Raw genomic sequence first — 22,160 nt, forward strand, 5'->3', positions numbered from 1 at the left:
GAAAACTGAACAAATTTCCATTGGCAACGACAAAGAAATCAGAGCACCAGCAGTGAAATCATTAAACAAAATACAATGGCTCCATGATTCACCAAACTGAAAAAGAAAAATACCTTCAAGATAGACCAGTCTTATGGTGATGATGATGAATCAAGAATGTTATAGGGGAGGCTCTGAGGGGTCTTAGATGAATTGAGAGTTTTTTTTTCTTGAATGAAGTTGGATTGAGAATTGAGACGAGGGAGGAGGAAGATAAACAGGGAAAGAAAAGTAGATTAGACGGGATTGGATAGTGCGTTTAAAAAATTTGGTTTTAATGGTTTGCTTTTTATCCGTTTGATCAATTTCATTAAGATCCAACCACTGGGATGATTTCGTCCCGTTTTGTCCCTTTATTTTCGTCCCGCAGGTGAGCGGGCCTGTGTCTAAGATATGCAAGCATATAAGTTTGATGTTAATTTCACGGGTTGTGGGGTTGTGCCACATTATTTCTGTCAATCGTTAATCCTGATTTAGAAGACGTTGAATTTTGTGGTCAAATTTTTTTTTTTTTGAAAAGGCAAAATACCTTTTGTATTAACTAACTGGTGTGGTAACAGAGCGTGAACTGTTTGTAAAACTAAATCTCCTAAAGTCTCCCCGAGAGCCTCTCTCTCTAAAATCTAGAGAGAGAAAACAGATCTGAAAACACCATCACCCCTCCCCCTTCTCTCTTGCCCAGATCTTGATCCCTCTGGATCTAGATCGACGGCTTGAGAGTTGGGGGTGGTCTCTCTCTCTCTCTCAGCTCGCTCTCTCTGCTGTTTTGAGAGTCGGCAACACCCCTCCAGTCTCTCCGCCCTCAGTGGTGCGTCTCCACCCTTTTGTGGTGAGGTTTTCTGAGCTTTGGTCTCAGTTTTTAATCTTTTCATGTCTCTTTTTCATTTTATCTCTCCTTGTGCTTGCCCAATTTCTCATCAGATTTCCAGATCTATTCTCAAACCTCCCATCCTCCTCCATCTCAGACACCTCACCTTCTCATCTTCATCCGACTTTTCTCTTTTTCCACAACCCCATCTTCACTTCCAACCCTTGGAGTCTCGATAGGGATCTGTTCACTTAACTTCACACCTGATGATTGCAGTAGTACCGGCAAGCCACCGCAGTGTGTGGACATCGCCGGACCAGTGGTGTTGTGATGCATGGTGGTCTCCACCTCCACGACTACCTTTACTAAGTTCTCTGTTTTTCTTGTTTCTTCCTGTGCATGCAATTTCAATGTGGAGAATGATGGTGGAGAGTTATTTGGCCTCTGGAAGTCAAGCTTCTGTCGGAGCTCATCTAGCCATGGTGGTACTCACGGCGGCCAGCCTGTGTTGCAGCGAAGACTTTGGTTTTAGATCTAGGTTTTCTGGTATTTTGGGCTTTTGGGCCTCGGCTTGTCAGTTAGTTCTAGTTTAGGTTATGGGCTGTCTATTGGGTCTTTGGGCCTAGGACTCCTACTTTTCTGTATTACCTTTGTAATATGGGTTTCATCTAATGAATGAATTTATTTGACCAAAAAAAAAAAAAAAAAAAACTAACTGGTGTGGTAAGGTTGGTCGAGCTACTTAGTATGGAATCCCTATGTCTAGAGTTTGAGTTTCAACTCCCACTAGTTTGTAGCTAGCAGGTTTGAGGGGTCTTTGGGATTGTGCACCTGCGGTGGGAGATTAGTTTGACTTTATTGGGATACTATCGTGGACCTTGGTTTGAATATTGACTGGGTAGGATTCACCAAATAATACTAACTCATTAATGTAATAGAGGTCCCTGCTCATGGTATAACTTTTGCCTTCTAGTTATGTATCTAATATTCTAATTGATCCGTGGGATTTCAGAGAGGCCTGGTGTGGCGACCTCGTGCCCTGCCACAAAGAATAACATTTCTTGAAATTGGTAATTCATCTCTCCATGGATGAGTAGGAGAGTATAATCTCATATAGAACTGTTGACCCAAATACTACCAAGCCCAATTATGAGACCTCACATTTCACATTCCGACATTGTCAAATGCCACCGAGATTGCAGTCGATGACTTTGGATACACCTGCACACAAAACCCCAATCAAGTCGAGTCACATTAGCCAAATGATAACCCCTATGTCCATGAATGAGCATGAGTATACTCTCAGATACAACTGTTGTTCCAAGTACTGCCTCGCCCAATTATGATTCCACATTGGGAGTGAAATTCACACTCCCATTTTATAATTCACATTCCATATTTCTTTTCTTGATAAGTTAAATTTTTGTCTTTAGTAACTTAGATTTGTCTTTTTATAAGAATTTCAATCAAAAAAAGAAAAAGATGTGGATTGTAAAATGGGGAGTGTAGATTTCACTTCCCTAGTTCCCTTTCACATTCCCACATTGTCCATTGTCCAATGCCATGGCGAGCACAATCCATGGCAATTTATAAAATACAATAGTTCAAATCTGATTTATAAAAAAAGACAATTTAAAGTGAGTTCACTACTAGAATTTTGGCTATAGGACACCATATATTATGGGTGTCTATTGCCTACAACAGCAACCAATATGAGCTTTAGGCACTATGCAACCACCCAAGCCCAGTCAGTGGTCTTTGCTCCAGTTTCCATTGTGGCGTAGAACACCAATACTCTAATGGTGTGTAATTTTGAATGTTAGAGGATTTTGTAGTCAATAACTACTTTGCTTTTTCCCATATCTTTTGTCAACAATAGTACAATGTTTGGTATCAATTGTAACCACCGTTGCTTCTTGAGCTTGTAAATGGTGTGTAATTAAGGCCCACTGACCTTGCAATGGTGTGTGATTTGTTTGAGATTTGATGGATAATATTATCATTGCATTGAATATATTAGTGTGTAATTAAGCCCCATCTACATATAATGGTGGGTAAAAGTTCTCTCTACCTAGCAATTATTCATGAGATTGGCCTCACCAATATCAGTGACAGTAATGGCAAATGGTGGGAATGGAATTTTATTTGAATTGGTTTGATAGCAGCATGTATGGATGGTTTAGCTGCTTGTAACTTGTAATAAACCATGAATTCTGTATTCAATTTCAACAACACCAAGATGTACTCATAAAGGTAAAATTAATCATCATCAATATTGCTAAATCACCTAATTAACCATCTCTGTCCAGATTCATTGTATTTTGTAATTGCTTGATCTTAGCTTCCTCTTCATTATGTAATTGCCTAGATTAAAGATCTAATTAGCTAACTCATTGTAATTGCTTAGACTAAGGATCTAGATAGCTTAGACAGAGGATCTAGATAGCTGTAATTTAGTAATCCTTTGTGTATATAATGCTTTCCTCACAATGAGAAGAAGATACAGTAAATTCTATAAATCCTTTTATGGTATCAGAGCCAAGATCCTCCTCTGGCTCTTGCTCTTCTCCTTTTTTCTTGCAATCGTCATACTGTTGATTGTTCAACCTCTTCCTCTTTCTCAATCCCCACAAATTCTTAGCCTTAGCCCAGTGCTTTCTCTTCCCAATTTCCAAATTTCTTGAAACTGCCACCACGTCTTCTGCTTCCATGACATCCTCCACTGCATCTTCATCTGTATCCATGCCATCAGTTCCCTCTCAACCTATCTATCATTCTGTCACAGTTAAACTGAATGATGATAATTTTCTGCTTTGGTCTCACCAAATTGAATCCTATCTTCATGGTAACAAACTCTTCAAATTTTTAGATGGGTCATTCCCTTGCCCAGCTCCCTCTTCTTCTGATCATGAGGCATGGTTCTGCGCTGATAAGAATCTTGTCAATACCTTGTCAGCAACTTTGTCTGAGCCCATGCTCGCTTCTGTTGTTGGCTGCAAAACCTCAAAAGCCATTTGGGATCGCATCCAGGACTATTTTACACAAAAGTCTACTGCCAACTCATCTCATTTGCGACGCAAGATTAATGAGCTTTCTCGTGGAACCCGCACCGTTTCTGAGTACCTACAAGAAGCTAAGTCTATTTCAGATCAACTTGTCTCCATCGGTGAACCCGTTTCCAACACTGATCTGGTTCAAGCAGTCTTGAGGGGTCTTGGAGATGAATATGATATGCTGGTCATCGCTCTTGAATCGCATGACACCCTACCTCACTTCTCTACTCTACGGTCTCGCCTTCTCAACCATGAGGCCAAGCACTGCTCATCACCACCACCTCTCGCTATGTTAGCATCCCCCCATACACATTCTCACCAGAACAAGTCTTCCGGGTATCGCCCTCATAATCGGCTTAACAATAGAAATCGCCGGAACAACACCAATGCTTTCAATACTCCTGCAAGGATATCTTCTCCTGGTATCTTAGGCAGCGTTCCTAGCTCAAGTCTGTGTCAACTTTGTCATAGACTAGGTCACTCGGCTTCCACATGCCCCATGATCAACCGCTTTGCTCGCTCACCAGTTCCGAACTCTCTCCATACTGCCTTTGCGGGTTTACAAATTGCTGGGCAACCTCCTTATGACACAGCTTGGTATCCTGACACTGGTGCTTCCACTCATATGACTGGCAACCCGACCTATCTATAACAGCGCCATCCTTATACCGGCTCCGACTCTGTTATGCTTGGAACGGGTGATCAGCTGCCTATCACCTATACGGGTAACATGTCACTTTCTCTTGGCTTCAACTCATATAGGTTGAATAATGTTTATGTCATTCCCTCCATGCGTAAAAACCTTCTTTCTATTGCCCAATTCTGTACTGATAATCATGTGCTTTGTGCCTTTGACTCTCATCATTTCTATATTTTTGATCGCTCTACGAGTTGTCTTCTGTTTCAGGGCCTATGTAAGAATGGTCTTTACAAACTACCTTCACTTCCGTCCAGTCTACAAGCCTTGTTGGCTTCTGCAGTCATCTACTTTATGGCATAGTCGCCTTGGTCACCCGTCTAGTAAGATTATGTCTTACTTAGGCAAAAATAAATTGTTATCTTCCAACTTTAAATTGGACAAAAATTTTTGTAAGGGTTGTGCTTTGGGAAAATCCACACAACTCCCCTTTTCTTCTTCTCATACAATAAATACCGAATCTCCTTTTCAGCTTGTGCATTATGATGTATGGCAATCACCAATCTCTTCTGCTAAAAATTATAAGTATTATGTTCTATTTACAGATGATTACACAAGGTTTACATGGTTATACTTTATGAAACACAAGTCTGAAGTTCTTGACCACTTCAAGAATTTTTTGTCTTATATTACCAACCAGTTTTCCTCCACCATACAACAATTCCAAAGTGATGGTGGCAAAGAGTATGATAATGCTGCTTTTAAAACTTTTTGTTCCTCCCTTGGTATTCATCATCGTTTTTCTTGTCCCCACACTCCTCAACAAAATGGCCTTACTGAACGTAAGCATAGACACATTGTTGACGTCGCTCGAACTCTTCTTGTCACCAGCCATGTTCCTCTCAATTTTTGGGTCGATGCTGTGTCAACGGCGGTATATCTTATTAATCGCCTTCCCTCTCCACTTATTCAATGGGCCTCTCCATACATTCGTCTCTATGGCATTAACCCTTCCTATTCTGAGTTGCGAGTTTTTGGTTGTGCATGTTATCCCCATTTGGGGGCCTATCTGACTAACAAGCTTTTGCCTAGGACTGTTGAGTGTGTTTGCTTAGGCTATAGTCTACAACACAAAGGATACAAGTGTTTGGATCGCACCACTGGTCGTGTTTACATCTCCAGACATGTCCGATTTGATGAGCAATCTTTTCCATTTGCTCAACTCAGATCTTCTTCTGTTTCCATTTCCTCTGAGTGGACTGGCATTCCGGTTACTCCGCCTCTTCCGGCTCCCCAGCCCCCTCCGGCTTCTCAGCCTCATTCGGCTCCCCAGTCCCCTCCGGCTCCACAGCCCTCTCCAACTCCACAGCCCCCTCCGGCTCCCCAACCTCCTCTGGCTTCCCAACCCCCTTCTGCTCCACCACCTCCTCCGGCTTCACAGCCTCCTCCAGCACCATTACGCACCTATCAACGTCGGCAACCTACTTCAAATTCTCCATCCGGCACACACACTGTCCTACCCTCTCTTCTAGAGCTTTCTTTAGATGATTCCTCCTCAGTTCCAGGTTCTCCTACCGTAGCCATCCATCCCATGGTTACTCGCAAGCGGGATGGCACTCTCACACCTTTCGTCCTCACTGATGGTACTGTTTGATATCCCTTACCCAAGGCTCTTCTAGCTCTCACCAGCTCTTCTCCTGCTGAACCAACTTGTTATACTGACGCTGCTCGTCATCCTGAATGGCGCCAGGCCATGTCTGCAGAGTTCAATGCCCTTCTTAAAAACCACACATGGGTTCTTGTCCCTCCTGATCCGCGACAACATGTTGTTGGTTGTAAGTGGGTGTTCAAACTCAAGCGCAAGTTTGATGGTTCTATTGAGCGGTACAAAGCCCGTCTTGTTGCTAAGGGTTTTCATCAACAACCTGGTGTTGACTTCGATGAGACCTATAGTCCTGTAGTCCGACATACCACCATCTGGACAGTTCTATCCCTAGCTGTCTCCTTTGGATGGACCCTCCGTCAGTTGGATGTGAAGAATGCTTTTCTTCATGGTGTTCTTGCTGAAACAGTGTTTATGCGTCAACCTCCAGGCTTCGCTGATCAGCTCCCCTCATCATGTTTGTCACCTCAACAAAGCAATATATGGTTTGAAGCAAGCTCCTCGTGCATGGTTTCAGAGGCTCAGTGGATTCCTACTTCAATTTGGTTTTCTTCAAAGTCAGGCTGATCGATCTCTGTTCATTTTTCGAACCGAGTCTGCCATCATGTTGCTTTTACTGTATGTGGACGACATTATTCTGACTGGGAATCAACCTGAACTTCTCTCTTCGTTTGTCACCACTCTTAACAAAGATTTTGAGCTCAGTGATCTTGGTGGTCTTTCCTACTTTTTGGGTTTAGAAGCTAAACCTACTTCTACCGGTCTTCGACTCTCTCAGACCAAGTACACCATGGATCTCCTTCATCGCCACTCCATGACTGCGTGCCAACCTTGTACTACACCGGTTTGTGCTACTTCTCAGCTGTCTCACCTGCAAGGTGATTTGCTGCCTGATGGCACTGAGTATCGGCAAATTGTGGGCGCTCTTCAATACTTGACATTCACTAGCCCTGATATTGCCTATGCTGTTCACCATGTTGCTCAATTTATGAGTGCTCCTCGCACCTCTCATCTCATTGCCGCTAAACGTATACTTCGCTATCTGAAAGGGACTCCAGACTTTGGTTTGTCTTTTCGTCGCTCCTCGAGTCCTCTCACTCTTTGTGCTTATTCGGATGCGGATTGGGATGGATGTCCTGACACTCGACGTTCCACCACAGGTATATGTGTGTTTTTAGGACCTAATCTTATATCTTGGTGTGCTAAGAAGCAACAGGCTGTTTCTCGCTCCTCTGCTGAAGCTGAGTATCGTTCTCTTGCTCATGCTTGTGCTGATACTATCTGGATTTCATATCTCCTCACTGAACTTCAGTTTTCACCTCCTCGACCCATCATCCTTTTGTGTGACAACCTCAGTACCACTTACATGGCCTCTAATCCAGTCTTTCATGCCCGTACCAAGCATATTGAACTCGATTATCACTACATCCGCCAATACCTTCTTTTTGGTGCTCATCGCGTTCAATTCACTCCATCTCCAGATCAGATTGCCGATATCTTCACTAAAGGTCTTTCCCGCCAGCGGTTTGATCTTCTACGGTCAAATCTTGTCTCTCCTGGATCGTCAGATTTGCGGGGGAGTGCTAAATCACCTAATTAACCATCTCTGTCCAGATTCATTGTATTTTGTAATTGCTTGATCTTAGCTTCCTCTTCATTATGTAATTGCCTAGATTAAAAATCTAATTAGCTAACTCATTGTAATTGCTTAGACTAGGGATCTAGATAGCTTAGACAGAGTATCTAGATAGCTGTAATTTAGTAATCCTTTGTGTATATAATGCTTTCCTCACAATGAGAAGAAGATACAGCAAATTCTATAAATCCTTTTAAATATTAACATTACATCAGAAGGGCATTTACATCCCAATAGAGTCAATACAAAGTTCATAGAACTAAAAGATTAATAATACCTACCTAATACACTTCACCTTGTCTATTGTGCTAAACCATTAAAATCTTCCATGTTTTTCAAAAAGTAACACTGCATTGCTGGGCAGTCAATCTATTTGAACAGGCTCCTCCATTTCAATGGGAATGTTGATGGCCTTAGAAGAGAACTAACATCATGCTACTTGATTTATACCAAAAGAGCACATAAACAAGGTGAATATTTACCTTAAGCTTCATAGACTGTTCAGATCAAATGGCATAATTGGTGAATAGACCTCAACATTCTCCTGATCAGCCATTACACAATCCTCTTCATCTATTATGTCCTTTGATGCCATTTGATTCTCCATTACACCTCTTTCATCATCAGTACTTGATGAGTTATGAAACAACTTGTTTACCTCATTCATCATGTTTTCCTTCATTTTTGCAAATGAATCTTCCATCTTTTTCTTGTGTGCCTCCATTGTTACGGCTTGCTCGTGTCTCAACTCTTCAGCCAAGTTGATATTAGCCAACCTTAAACTCTTTATTTCAACATGAGCATCTTCTGTTGCTTGCTTTTGTTGCTCCCACGCAGCTCTCAGAGTATGCACTTCCCTACACATACCTCTTGCCTCAGTGACAACTCCTGGAACATCAGTGAATTGGACACCTAAAACATAACCTCTAACGTGATTTCTTTTCTCTGGACCAAGTACATCACTGTACACTTTGTGCCAGATCTCATCTGTCAGTATCTCCTGCCTATCTTCATACTCCTTTAATCCATTTTTGAACTTGGCCTGCACTTGTTAGAAACATTGAAAGAAGTTAACCGATAGTTGTGCATAAGCTTCGATATAACACCATGAAAACTAGTAGCTAGGTTTTGTTCCCATGATTCCTACATATTCAAATATTTTATCACTCACTATTATATCTGCTGACTCGGCATCTACTACTGTTCCGTCTTCACGAGTATGTGTCATTGTGAAAAATGTTATGCGATCAGGAGCATAACCATTCACTTGTTCCTGAAATTGAATGAACATTTAAATATAATTCCTTTCATAATATAAGATACATAAGCTATTTTCAGAAATGTCCTCACATATTCATATCGCCTCTGTGCAAAAGTCTTTGTTCCATTAGTGTGACTCGACCTCAGCTCCTTCCTATTGTTGGCATATGTCAAAGCACGTTCCTGATTTGAGTGCTTGAATGCAACTTACGCGCAATAAGGGCACGGTCATCAAAGAAGTGGTACATATTTAGACCCGAAATTATCGTACCACGGGGATTGAAAAGCTATCTTCAATCCTTGGTTATGCCGATTACTAAGTCACTAACAATTAACAACGAACCTAGAAAAATAGCACCAAATTATTTACATGCCCGGCTCAGAACAACCAAGCCTAAAATGGTCAAGAGAACCACAAGTGAATGCGGAAACTCACAACCAAGTGGTATTGACAATGAAAGTTTTTTATGAAATTTGATTTTGATTGCGAAAAATAAAATTGACAATTGAAAATTAATATTGCAACTAAAGATAAAGATAATAGAAACTTATCAAGAAATGAAAATTAGGTCACTAGGGTATCCTCCTAGCCAAATTTAATGCATAAATATATTCCGACAATGCTCATTCAATTCATAGTGGCATCAAGAACCGTACCCAAGGCTTTTCAAGGCTCATGGGTCATTAGATTCCTTAAAGGGTATTCCTACTCCGGATCAAGGGTCGTAGAAACTCAATTGGGACAATCTAGAGCCTTGTTAGGGCCTCTAGTTGCACCAAAAGGCGAAGAGTCCTAGAATCAAGGTTCCCAAGCTAGCCAATACGGCAATCGAAATTGGTATTGTAACTAACCATGTTCTAAACAAGTGTCCTAGCCATAAATTAGAGAAGTGATTAGGTCTCCTAATTTTTTCTAGACATGCTCATCTACACATTCAAGGTTAATCAAGCTCCTAAGCATGCATCTAAGCCAAATATTATAGAATAGAACATATGCCAAACACGAAATCAAAAACCATTAAATCAAAACATATTTATTACATTAAATTCATGCTAGGGCTCGAACCCTAACTTCCTAAATAGACTACTCACAACCCATCCACAAATCAACAACAATATTCATCAATTAAATAGGTAAAGGTGAAGAAGAGTGAGAAGTAACAAGAACAAGTCACAAATTGCTATGGAGCAATTATGACAAGCCTTGATTGATGGCTTCCCACTATACCCAATCTCAAATCTTGATGCCTCTTGAAATCCCTTGAGAAATTGATGAGGATTTGATGGAATTTTGGTGAGGTGAATCTTGTTGAGGTGATGGTGGATCTTGGTGAGGAGGAAAATAAATCTTTGTGAGGTGGAGTGGATCTTGGTGAGGAGGAAAATAAATCTTTGTGAGGTGGAGTGGATCTTGGTGAGGAGAAGAATATAAATCTTAGTGAGGAGGAAAATGGTGTGGAGGGGTGGTTTTGGGTGTGTTGGAGAAGAAGAGAGAGAGAAGGGTGATGGTATATGAAGATGGGGGGAGTGCGGCAGGTCTAGGTTCAGGTCTCACTCTCTTCAAGCCTTCAATACAATTATACATGGGCCGTTGTGGTGTGCGTCAGGGAAGAGATAAAAAGGTGAACACGTGTATGGTGCAGATTGGCAAAGAAGGAAGAATAATGAAATGGTGAATGGTGAGATGCGGCTGATCCGTGCAAGGATGAAAGAAAGAGCTCATGGTTGGTTGACACGTGTGGGAAAAGACTTGCTTAATTAAGCAACCTTAATTAAGGTGCAGCCCGTGCATGGCTGATGGACTCCCACAAAACTTGATTAATTAAGTAATTAATCAATTGATTAATTAACTTAATTAATTAAGATGCATTATTTATTTATTTTTCTTTCTTTTTCTCTCTTCATTCTTTTTCTTCTTCTTGCAATTCCACACATACTATCGGAGATAATTGGATTCCGCTTCCTTGATGGCGTTGACCACGGTTGATCCGCATTGACTATTTCGTCATTTTGTCGGAAACTTCAATTTGCTCCAATTTTCCACAATTTTTCCTTGATTCTTCAATTCCGCTTATTTTCTATAAAATAATAAAAATGGATTAATTACATTATAATTGACTTGAGAATTAGCTTATTTATAGTGTTTTAGATATAATTACACGCATATAAATGAGTATAATCAGTTCCTAAGATTACCAAACATATATGTTCAAAATCAATGATAATGTGCTTAAACAAGCAGCTCTGTTGCTTCTTAATATCCCCTGAGCCCCCCCCCCCCCCCCCCCCCCCCAAGTCTCAAGCATTTTAAAATAAATTTCAACACATGTATGATGGACACAACAATCATACATTTAGTTTTGTACATCACTGCAACCCAACAATAATGAGTCGAGATAGTTGAAAAATGAAGCAGTTCTAAAGTTTTCCATTTTCATTATTTAATGCCTGAATGAGGAACAAAAAAGTGCAGTCAAATTGACCTAAAAACTTATATGATTTGTAATACCTGATTAGGGTTTTTATCCCACTCAGCCACGAGCGGCCTCCATTGGGTTTGGTTCACACTAGGATGGCTGCAGGAAAACCTCCTTGGAGTACCGATGTTTGGCTTGTAGTATAACCTCCGGAGTCGTGACTTATAACTCTCTTCCACCTATCATTCAATTTGAGTTCGCAGACTCGGCGAACAAATGGCTACATTGCCACATCTACATTGCTCCAATCAATCGTTCTCTACCAATAAATACAATTCCATAGTCACAATTGGATTGCAGTCACATTATGTTATCTTAGATGGCAAACATGGTCAATTTCATGGCTAACATAATAACATTTTAACAATATCATCCAGTTACCTCATTGCTGTATACATTCTTGTGGATGAAATCTTTTTATAAATTTGATTACTTACCTTAATCCTCTCCCAAGCAGCATCCATGTTTGAGGCCTTGTAGAAATTTCTCCAATCAGTATTATCAATCGGGAAGAACGATGACTCCAATGCGAGCCACCCCAAGAACCTAGAGAACCTGGCAACTGTGTAAGGTGGTGCAACTGGTTGTCCTTTGGCATTAAACTTCAGTTTTTCCACAGTCCCGTTTGCGGCCCATCTAGGCCTATTAGGGCATCTATTAATCCGAAATCGACGCATCTTTGCTGCACTCGATCTTTCAGCACAATTTGGATTTTCAGTCTCCTCCGCTGTATCATTCACAGTAGAATTCACCTCCATGTTGTAATGGTACAAAGGATCTAGCGGTTGTTGCGTCTCCATGTCTGCACCTAATGATACAGCCCAACTTCCATTCCCAACCGTATCATTGGTCATCTGCATCAATGTTGCCCATATGTATTAGCCAACTAAATGGATCGCCTTTGGGCACAGACTCTCATATTAATGAGAAGCAGCAACCCCATTTAAATATTAATATGGATATTAAATTTCCGGAAACATGCACCATCACCAAATTACAGCATATAGTCTTGTTTAACATCTCATGAATTATATAACTTATGGGCAGAGGAAGATTGAATATGCATCATTAAATGAACTCACAAACCAAAGAATTACATACCTTCAAACCTTCTATCCCAGCCTAGAGGAAGCCTATTTGCTAATACAAAAAAGAAAGTATACAATATTAAATGATAATTGGATTCACTTGTAAAATAGTAGCCATACAATTCAACATTTCAGCCATGAAATGTTCAAACACCATGGCTCAGCCTTCCTTACCTTTGTATTTGTAAATGTGCTTAAGCTTTCTGTTCTTCTAACTGATGAGAGGGAGGTTGGAGAATGCTTTTAACATTGATAAGGGTTAATATGGCTGACCATCCCGTGGTAGTCCATTTTAAAATCTTTTTCAGGTCCCACAAACCTCCTTTTCCCGGGTTAGCAACTTTGGCTCTAGTTTGAGTTGTGGTTTTCCCACACTTCTGTCCTTTTCAAACAATCAAGCGGGATCCTGTTCCATAACTGCCACCTGTACATTGGAAAAAAAAAAATTTAATATATTATGCACGTCCATCACCATGAGCTTACCAGAACACTTCGATATAACATGCTTTGTGAAATAGGATCACAGCCATAAACTTGCAGACAACGGACATGTACTGACTAACAAAAGCCATATTCTTTTATATATGGCATTCAAGTTAATAGTCACAAAATCAATCTCACATAAAGTAGCTTCCTGGAGATTAATCACCTTACAATTTGTGTAAGTAAATACATAAAAAAAAACATATGAATCAGATGGCAGTAAATCCTTTTAAGTTACTGATTATAATACAACTTCAAGTTCAAGAGTCACCAACCTGTCCTCCCATTTTCAACACTCTTGCCCAAACAGCTTTTAATCCTTTCTACTTCTCACATCTGTCCTAATGGGTAGATGATCATCATCACCTGTTACATGTTCTAGATCTTGCCTTGAACATGGATCATCAATTGGTGTTGAAGACATATCAAAAAAGTCCCTAGGCCTGGTCTTGATGGCAACGTGCCATTCAACATCAGTTGGATCCTTCACAAACATAGCTTGAATGGCATACGATGCAAATACGTACGGATCCTCAGGTCTCATACACTTGTTGAAGTTAACTAGAGTAAAACCATATTCATCCTTCTTCACTTCTCCACCGCGTGAATTTACTTCCGGCCAATCACATTTAAATAACACAATGTTTCTGTCACCGCGATATTGCAGTTCAATTATATCAACAAGGGCGCTGTAGAGACCAACCATCCCTTCCCGATGGTTGCAATCGTTTGCAGTTGCATAGCTAGACATTTCTGCTTGGAGCCACACCCCCCAATTTTGACGCTTATCATCTTCCAATCCATTCCTCACTTTAAATCTAAATCCATTGCTTACATAGCTTTTGTATCTAGTACACCATTTGCTGGGGCCATTAGCCAAAGCCAACAAATCTTCAGTCACCTGTGGATCACCCTCGTTGTGCATTCCATTAACCTATACATACAAGGACAGTTCACTACATAACCTCATTCCATGACAAAACTGTTTACAATATTCTATAGTATAAAATTGTGGCTCAATTACTTACAAGTTTGTCAAACCAATTGGGAAATGACTTCTTAGCTCTTTTTTCAGATTGCAGCAAGGTGACACGACGGCCTCGATTGGCCTGGGCTTCCCTTACATGCCTTCTGCTCATGTGTCAAAAGTGTTAAGACATGAATTAAACATCCTTTGTATTCTATTAATAATTATTCATTGTAATAATACAATACTGAATTTTTCCCATGCCTTTCATAAGGCTTAGCCTCTGGACAATTAGCCAAAACACAAGACCTAGCACTCTCCCAGTCATCATCATTGAGTTGAAACTCTTCCGCAGCTCCAAGTGCACGTCTACCACCTTGAAATATGGACAGTCCACCTTCTACATTCCGACCGATTCCATCCTCATTACGACTAGGTCTATTTCTTCGTGTCAATATGTCTTCTAAGTACATTGCACAGAAGGACATAGACTCATCAGATAGGTACCCTTAGGCAATGCTCCCTTTAGGTCGATTCCGATTCCGAACATAGTTCTGCAGTGTATATATGTACCTAACCACAAATTATCCTTTGTTTATGAACTGTTTATATACTGCAATCTAGCTTCTTATATCATGTATTTATTATCTGAAGACCGTTAGGTAGATAAGACTACAAGACCACAACATGTATATCATGCATAAGATATGCAAATCAAAAGCAAACAAAACCTGTGCTGTTTTCAGAAAATCATGCAGCACACTTGTAACTTTAAAAAATTGTAACTATTTCTATAAAAAAAATCGTTTTCAGGATATCCCAGCTCTGGAATACTGTTTGACTAGTTATCTACAATTTAAAACAACGTCAAATTCTGTACAGAAGGGGAGGAGTTTCAAAGACATAGGTAGCTATGAGATGTCGGGTCTAACCTCTCAATTGGGTACATCCATCTGAAGAAGATCGGACCAGCAAGTGCAGCTTCCTCTACCAAATGTATTGGCAAGTGAACCATTACATCAAAAAATGATGGGGGCATCATCTTCTCCATTTGACAAAGCACCATAGCTATCCTTCTCTTCAGATCAAGAAAATGCTCAACTGAACCATTTTTGCTGCAAAGATGTCGGAAAAAGCACTTAACTCCATCAACACCTTAGCAGCAGCAGAAGGAAGTGACCTTCGAAGCATCAAGGGGAGGAGTTGCTGCATGATTACATGACAGTCATGACTTTTTAATCCATGAATAGTCCGCTCCTTTACATTCACATGTCGGGCTATATTTGATGAATAATTGTCAGGTACTCTTATAGATGCTAGTATCATGCAGAATAGCTCTTTCTCCCAACTCATCATGGTGTATTCAGCCAAAGGCAATTCAGTTTTATTTCCCTCTGTGACCGGCCACAAATCAGGCTTTATCCCTATCAATTGCATGTCCAATCGTGCCTTAATTGTATCCTTGTTTTTGGTTGAAGCTTCCAACAAGGTTCCTAATAAGCTCTCACACACATTTTTCTCGACGTGCATTACGTTGATATTGTGCCGAATTAGTAGATGTTCCCAGTATGGCAACTCGAAAAAAATGCTCCTCTTTTTCCATGGCCCTTCAGTGGAGACTGGTTGAGCATGTCTCTTTTGCCCAACCTTGGGTGGTGGGGGCTTACCAAACTTAAACCTGAGTTTAGATAAGCGTCGAAGACAAAAGGATCCTGTCATTGGAGTGGGAGCACGATCTGTTTCTGCAGACAAATTAAATGATTTTCGATAGCGACGGAATATGTGTAGAAGTGGTAGGAAACGTCGGTGTGCCATGTAGACATGCTTTTTGCCATGGGGTAGCCATGTTGATCTTGTGTTGTAGTTGCAGTTAGGACATGCTAACTTGCCCTTGGTACTCCAACCGGACAAATTTGCATATGCCGGAAAGTCATTTATTGTCCACATCACTGCAGCCCGCATGTTGAATGTTTCTTTCTTGAATGCATCATAGGTGGGGATACCATTCTCCCACAAAATCTTAAGCTCATCAATTAAAGGTTCCAGGTGCACATCAATGTCATTACCAGGAGAACGGGGCCCTGGGATCAAGAGAGCCATCATCATATAAGGTTGCTTCATGCACTTCCAGGAGGCAAATTATAAACTGTCAGAATGACTGGCCATGTACTGTGTGAGGAACTCATATCACCAAATGGATTGAATCCATCGCTAGCCAAACCAAGCCTCACATTACGCCCTTCACTACCAAAGTCTGGAAATTTCGTATCCAAATGCTTCCAGGCTTGTGAATCAGCAGGGTGCCTTAAATTACCATCAGAAGAGCGCTTATCGGAATGCCATGCCATGTCTTCAGCAGTATACTAGGACATATACAAACGCTGCAACCGAGGAGTTATCAGAAAATAGCTCAATACCTTCTGAGCTACCCTTTTCTTCTTACTGTTGCTGTTGTTTCCAATCTCCTCTGTATATCGGCTTGTCCCACAAGTAAGACATGCATCTAATGAACTGTTTTGTTTCCAATACAGCATGCAGTCATTACGACATGCATCGATCTTCTCATACTTCAGCTCAAATGCTTTGACTATCCTTTTTGTCCTATAGAAGTTGCTAGGCAATGTCTCCCCTGCCGGGAGAATTTTTTTAATCAACTTCAGCCACGCAGATACAGATACATCTGGCCATATAAGCACTTGTTCTGGAATACTTTGATAAGAAATTCCAGCTTTTTCATTGCTATGCAACCTGGATATAAGTCCTGATTGGCTTCTTCCAGCAATAGTCGAAAGCGATGAACATCATCTGGCATAGGTTGGAGTGGACCATGGTTCTCATTCTCAGAAGTGGGAGCATTGTTCTCATTCTCACATGGACCTTCCTGTCCATCTATGCTTGGGAAAAGATCATGTATCATGTCAGCCATGCCAGAATTAGTATCTTCTCCATAGGTCGAACACACAGGCTGTTCAACACCGAATGCTTCACCATGCCACACCCAAGGACCATCTATGTAAGAATGGTCAATATCTTCAACCACCAAGTGGCCATAAACAGAATCCCCGTCATGCCACTCCCCATTTACACATGATCTGCAAGGACATTTGATGTTTCCATGAAAGGATGCAACTGCTAAGACGTGTGAGATCCAGCCTCGTAATCGTAACTTGTAATCTGCACTACCCCTCTTCAATCTTACCCAACCCTTGTCCATTTTCTTTGACAAATATGAAGAAGAACACTGTAACAAAGTTCAAACTAAAGTGCAAACCATAAGGAACCTACTTAGGGGCAAATGATATTTATGAGATACAACAGCCTTACAGATTTTAGGTAATCGATCATATCATCCTCATTACTTAGATGCTACGCATAAAGAGGGAGTGGTAAGCTCTTGCAGATACAACTCGAACTCTGATTCAATGTTCTGGGTGGTTCAGGAATTGATCATTCACAAATACCTGAAAATGAAATTTATCATGACAACACTCACTAATTAAGACTGTACAATTTACCACCAAACTGGAAGTTGCAAGTACATAAGAAAAAGTATACAATTTTATGATTTATAAACTATGTAGCTTCACTCCTTGCATAAGACAGGTGGGGAGTTTGCATGAATAATAACAAAGCTCTGGGTTGCTGAGACCTGAGGCCCTGCACAATTCGTTGCTGTAAATGGGGGGAAGACCTCTAGAAGGCTTTGGTTACATTTAACTATAAATAATATGGGAAGACTAAGTTCATTTTTCATTGGGAAAACATAACTCTGGTACTGTTGTTGTTCGATAACCAAATAACGAGATCATCAGAAAAAGTTGGAAATCCAACAATCATACAAGCCTGAGAAACCTACTGGACAACTCAGTTGTCTAAAAGATTTCGATATATGTGTGTATGTATATATATATATATATATATAGATAGATATATGAACAAAATACTTGGCCAGAAGATTATTGCAATACCAGTTAGAGCTGCTCCAGAAGACAAGAGTTGAATTGAATCCTTTGGATTACCAATTTGAACTTCTACATGTCAGGTTGGTATTGAGATCGGCTATTGAAGAAGCCGGACGACATTAAAAGCCCAGTTTTAAACAGAGAAAGGAAAAGGTATTCGGTTTTGTTTTTTGATTTTTTTTTCTTTGGCTGAAAGGAGAAGATATAATATAGGTCGTAGAAGCATTAACCAAAAACGCTGCGTTTTGGTCATATAAAGAGCACAAATATGAGTCAAAAAAAAAAAAAACAAAAAAAAAAACGGATGAGAGGATTGACTCTGCTTAAAGGGAGAGACGGAGAGTGTTGCAAAGAATTGGTTTTGGGTCTCATGTTCTCTGCATGTGGTGATTGAACTTCGTCGACGAGAGAGACAGAGCACCTTTCTTCGTTTCAAAAAGGGTACTTGCTGGGTTTCTTTCAAAGATTATCTCCAAACTCAATCTAGATCTTTGTATGTGACTGGTTATGGGGTTGGGTGATGCAGAGGTTACTGAGATTGTTATGGATTTTGGAGCTTCTGGATTTACAATCAGAATGAACGCACTATCGAAACAATTTGAAGCTAGAACAGGCGAAGGAAGGTATTGCCTTTTACTCTTGCTGTGCGTTTGTTCTTCCTTTAGGCTGTTTGTACGAGCTATAGATTGCCCTCTAGGTTGCCGAATTGATTGTGATTAATCGACAGCACACTCAATGGTGTGGAAAATGTATTATGTCTTTAAAAAGGATTATTTTTTCTACAAAAATTAACAAAGCAATCTTAGGCTAAATAACTTTTGCATGTTCTTCTTGTTTGGGCCATTGGGATTTACAATTGCATTATGATGTAATTAAGAGCAGCACATGGAAAAATAGTAGGTTCTTATTTCATTGTGGTACCAGTATAAGAAGCTTTTCTATGTCAATACTACGTCTTCTACTGCAAGGATTAATTTGATTAATTAGTGCTGAAATTCATGTGGATGAATTTCCTATTCTTTCTTTCTTACTCTATCGGATTTCAGTGTAGAGTAATGCTGGGGCTTTGATATCTAAACAGATTAATGCACTTTATTCCTTATTTCTCCTCATTATAATAACAAACTTTACACAAAAGAAATAAAATCATTTCTCACATAGCAGTTTGTTTGATTCTTTCTGAAAATATGATTTATCCTTATATGATTTGTACTTTGTACTCTTTCCTTTCCTCTCAGGTCATAAGTGTTTTTGGACCCACAATGGCTTCGTACTCAGAAGTTACCTTGAATGTTTGTTTGGGCAAGCAAATTACTGGTGGTCAATTGGTGTATTTTCGAGGTGTTCAATTTGATAATCATGTGAATTTGGAGACACTCTTAGAGGTATGCTAATCTTTAGGATCAAATTATTCATTACAGTTTTTATATGGGGGTACTTTTATGTTTGGTTTGAAGTACAAATTTGTTAAATTTGTTTATACAGGTGTTTGATCAATGGTCCGTCGTGGTATCTTGCATTCTACATATTGACAAGCCCCTTCTTGACACTGAGGACCAAAACCAAGTTTGTCTTTGCAAGCCCAGGAAAAACTGCAGAGACCCCTTTCAAGTTAGTTTCTGTCCATCTTACATTGCATGATTTGGTCAATAGGGGTTTCTAAATATGGTTGGTTAACTTGAAGTTAAAATTTGACGTGTCCTGTAGGTACATTTCTGCTGAGCATGTTCCTAGCCAATATGGAGGTTTGAGTGTGGATTATTGTGATGGCAAAATGGAATTCACGATTGCTGATCCAGTGTCTAAAGTAACCATCAAACTGGGGATGAAGAAGACTCTGGAAATTATAATTTATGAGGTTAGATTGCTTCTTCTTTGTTGTTGTATTATTATTTGATATATACTATCTATTTGCAATTATATGGTTTCTGTTTGTAGTTGCAATAATGAGGTATTTGGTTGTGTGGTGGAGTTTCACATGTATTTTGGGATCATGATAGAAATCATAGACGTTTTAATTCCAGTTTAGAACCTCAGAGAACAGCTTAGGGAAGTTAAACTAATTGGTAAGGTAACCAGAATGTAGGTATTTATAAGATGGTAGATATTGGTGATTATCACAGAATGCTGAATGGAAAAACTACATTCACTTGATGCTTTGTACAACATAGAACAGGAGCTTCTTTATGTCTTGAGAAGCTCACATAGGAAAGGAAGCATAAAACCCTAATGCACAAGAAGTAGTAGAAACTAACACATAGATAATAGAACAACACATTGGCTTTTATGGGGTGGTATACCTAGTTGGCAAACACTAAAAAGCAGCTACAAAACAGTTGGCTACCTCCATAAACAGGTGATTTCTCTAGCTTAGCCTCACCAGCCCCAAAAGCACTGATCATCAACCTTCTTCTTCTTCATCAGTAGCGGTATCATAGGGATGTGGGGGTGTCTCAAGCTCAAGTGTATCTTGCTTGAGGTAGGTCTTCCAATCTGGACTAATGGAGTCAGGAATTGCACAATATTCACAGAAGGTATTGCTGGTTGGAGTCCCAAAGCTAGATGGGGTCAGGCAAATGGGCTTGTGTAGCTTATGGGATGGACTACCAAAGTAGAAGACATGTAACCTGTTATTTTTAGGGGTCACACATTGGTCTAGGTGAAGTTCATGTGTAGGAGCTTTGATAGAAAGCTTGTTGGTTGTTTGGTTCATATTTGGAAGGTTGTCAAGCTGGCTAGTGAGTCAATTCAGTAGGTTTAAAGGAGTGAGGTAACTCACTTCTTGGGGAGGTAAATATTTCACTAGAAAGAGAACGTGGGTGAGTTGATTCAATCTCCACAGCATTCACATCAGGTTGTGTGGGAAAGAGTTCAACAAACCTAGGAAGGTAAACCTTTAGTAAAAGATTGGGGTCATTTGAAGGTGGTGGCATGATAGGATTAGAGTTAACAACCGATGGTGATTGGGGAGAGTTTGAAGGGAGAGTATTAGTCTCCTCTTCTACTGAAAATATGAGTTTTTTGCAGCATGATTTTCCTCCAGACATTGCTTGGCAAGCTTGGGTACAATAGAGAATGAACTAGTAGTGAGTAGTGGTAAATATGGACTGGGACTTGTGCTGTTTTTATAGAAGGTGAAGAGATAACCAGCAAGTTTTACTTGCTAACAATCAATATTAAATTCCAACAAGTAAGAACTGCATTGCCATACTTTGAGGTGCAATATCACTGAGTTCCCATTGCCTAGTTATTTTGATTGGATCAAATAAGTTGTCATTAGGTCTAGTCATTCATATTTTTAATTGCAAGGCACTCAAAAGACATGTTGATGATGAAGTAGTGGTGGTAGGAAGGATTATTGGTTTAGGAGATTGCTGAAACATCTTTGTATTATTACATCTTTTGCTTTATATTTGATTCATGATTGCATGCAATAAATGTTGGTATATATATGTGGAATCATTGATATGCTTATTTGAACTACAGAAATGATGCTAGGATTTCTCAATTGGCAAGTGTAAATGAAGGAATAATATACAAGGGAAGGTGGACTGCAAGCAAAAGCTAATTGTTTATTGAAGAACCCAGCAACTATTGTTAACAATATTTAAGGCTTTGTACCATTGTAGTCTAGGTTTACAAGCTTTTGTCTGAAATAATGATTAAAAGGTGAAAATTGCAAGGCATTATGAGAAATGATGCCATGGCTGTTTCTGTTGCAGAGGCCAAAAGTACTCCATCATTTTTTTGTAAATTGTATATTGATATAAATGTGAAGATTTGAGTATTGGTATTAAATATATACCAATTGATTGACCCATGCTTACTGACTCATGCTTTTTTATGCTTTGATTGACCCATTCTTTCAAGAAAGAGAGTGTATGCTTTGGTGGCAGGTGTTACAAACGGAAGGCATTTTCATTATTTATTTAGATGTGATATATGGGCCACTGACTATTGGTGTCAAGCCCAATCGTTAACACCATTTGTGTTGAATGGTGTATCATTATTTATAAAACAAACCATTGTCTAATAGTGTCTATCATTGGTGCCCTAAGGCCCAATTTGTAGTAGTGGTTGTAATTGA

The 22,160-nt window shown here is 39.9% G+C and overlaps 3 protein-coding genes and 2 long non-coding RNA genes across 12 annotated transcripts; 3 read left to right on the forward strand and 2 right to left on the reverse strand.

Annotated features, from left to right (window-relative positions):
* The first annotated feature begins 636 nt into the window (after positions 1 to 636).
* Positions 637 to 1,558, forward strand: LOC121049649. The gene is made up of 2 exons (XR_005800964.1): positions 637 to 868; positions 1,127 to 1,558. It is a non-coding gene; the product is annotated as an uncharacterized LOC121049649 (long non-coding RNA).
* A 5,246-nt stretch (positions 1,559 to 6,804) lies between these two features.
* Positions 6,805 to 7,800, forward strand: LOC112171247 (uncharacterized mitochondrial protein AtMg00810-like). The gene has a single exon (XM_024308459.1). The coding sequence runs from the start codon at positions 6,805 to 6,807 to the stop codon at positions 7,798 to 7,800; it is 996 nt and encodes a 331-aa protein (XP_024164227.1).
* Positions 7,801 to 8,165: 365 nt separating this feature from the next.
* On the reverse strand, positions 8,166 to 9,380 carry LOC112172020. Its single transcript, XM_040507828.1, has 3 exons — positions 9,187 to 9,380; positions 9,008 to 9,109; positions 8,166 to 8,878 (listed from the first exon to the last, which is right to left on the reverse strand). Exons 2-3 carry the CDS (start codon positions 9,062 to 9,064, stop codon positions 8,327 to 8,329), a joined length of 609 nt encoding a protein of 202 aa, XP_040363762.1. The 5' UTR covers positions 9,065 to 9,109; positions 9,187 to 9,380; the 3' UTR covers positions 8,166 to 8,326.
* Positions 9,381 to 11,605: 2,225 nt separating this feature from the next.
* Positions 11,606 to 18,242, reverse strand: LOC112169620. Of its 7 annotated transcripts, none has more exons than XR_005801726.1 (9): positions 18,080 to 18,242; positions 15,044 to 17,572; positions 14,376 to 14,665; positions 14,173 to 14,275; positions 13,420 to 14,078; positions 12,836 to 13,085; positions 12,675 to 12,713; positions 12,011 to 12,427; positions 11,606 to 11,832 (listed from the first exon to the last, which is right to left on the reverse strand). XR_005801726.1 is itself a non-coding variant. In XM_024306676.2 (5 exons), the coding sequence occupies exons 3-5, from the start codon at positions 14,597 to 14,599 to the stop codon at positions 13,458 to 13,460; spliced, it is 948 nt and encodes a 315-aa protein (XP_024162444.1). In that variant the 5' UTR covers positions 14,600 to 14,684; positions 15,044 to 17,572; positions 18,080 to 18,242; the 3' UTR covers positions 13,297 to 13,457. The 7 variants fall into 7 exon arrangements, 1 of the variants encoding a protein (XP_024162444.1); XR_005801725.1 differs by having other exon boundaries at positions 14,376 to 14,684; XR_005801723.1 differs by having other exon boundaries at positions 14,173 to 14,684; positions 15,044 to 17,369; positions 17,436 to 17,572; positions 18,080 to 18,241.
* A 133-nt stretch (positions 18,243 to 18,375) lies between these two features.
* LOC112174417 lies at positions 18,376 to 21,891 on the forward strand. 2 transcript variants are annotated; one of them, XR_002926007.2, is made up of 6 exons: positions 18,376 to 18,514; positions 18,600 to 18,696; positions 19,312 to 19,458; positions 19,559 to 19,684; positions 19,781 to 19,931; positions 21,560 to 21,891. It is a non-coding gene; the product is annotated as an uncharacterized LOC112174417 (long non-coding RNA). The 2 variants fall into 2 exon arrangements; XR_002926006.2 differs by having other exon boundaries at positions 18,377 to 18,696.
* Positions 21,892 to 22,160: the final 269 nt, after the last annotated feature.

This window comes from Rosa chinensis, chromosome 6, assembly GCF_002994745.2.
Source record: "Rosa chinensis cultivar Old Blush chromosome 6, RchiOBHm-V2, whole genome shotgun sequence".
Taxonomy (NCBI): domain Eukaryota; kingdom Viridiplantae; phylum Streptophyta; class Magnoliopsida; order Rosales; family Rosaceae; genus Rosa; species Rosa chinensis.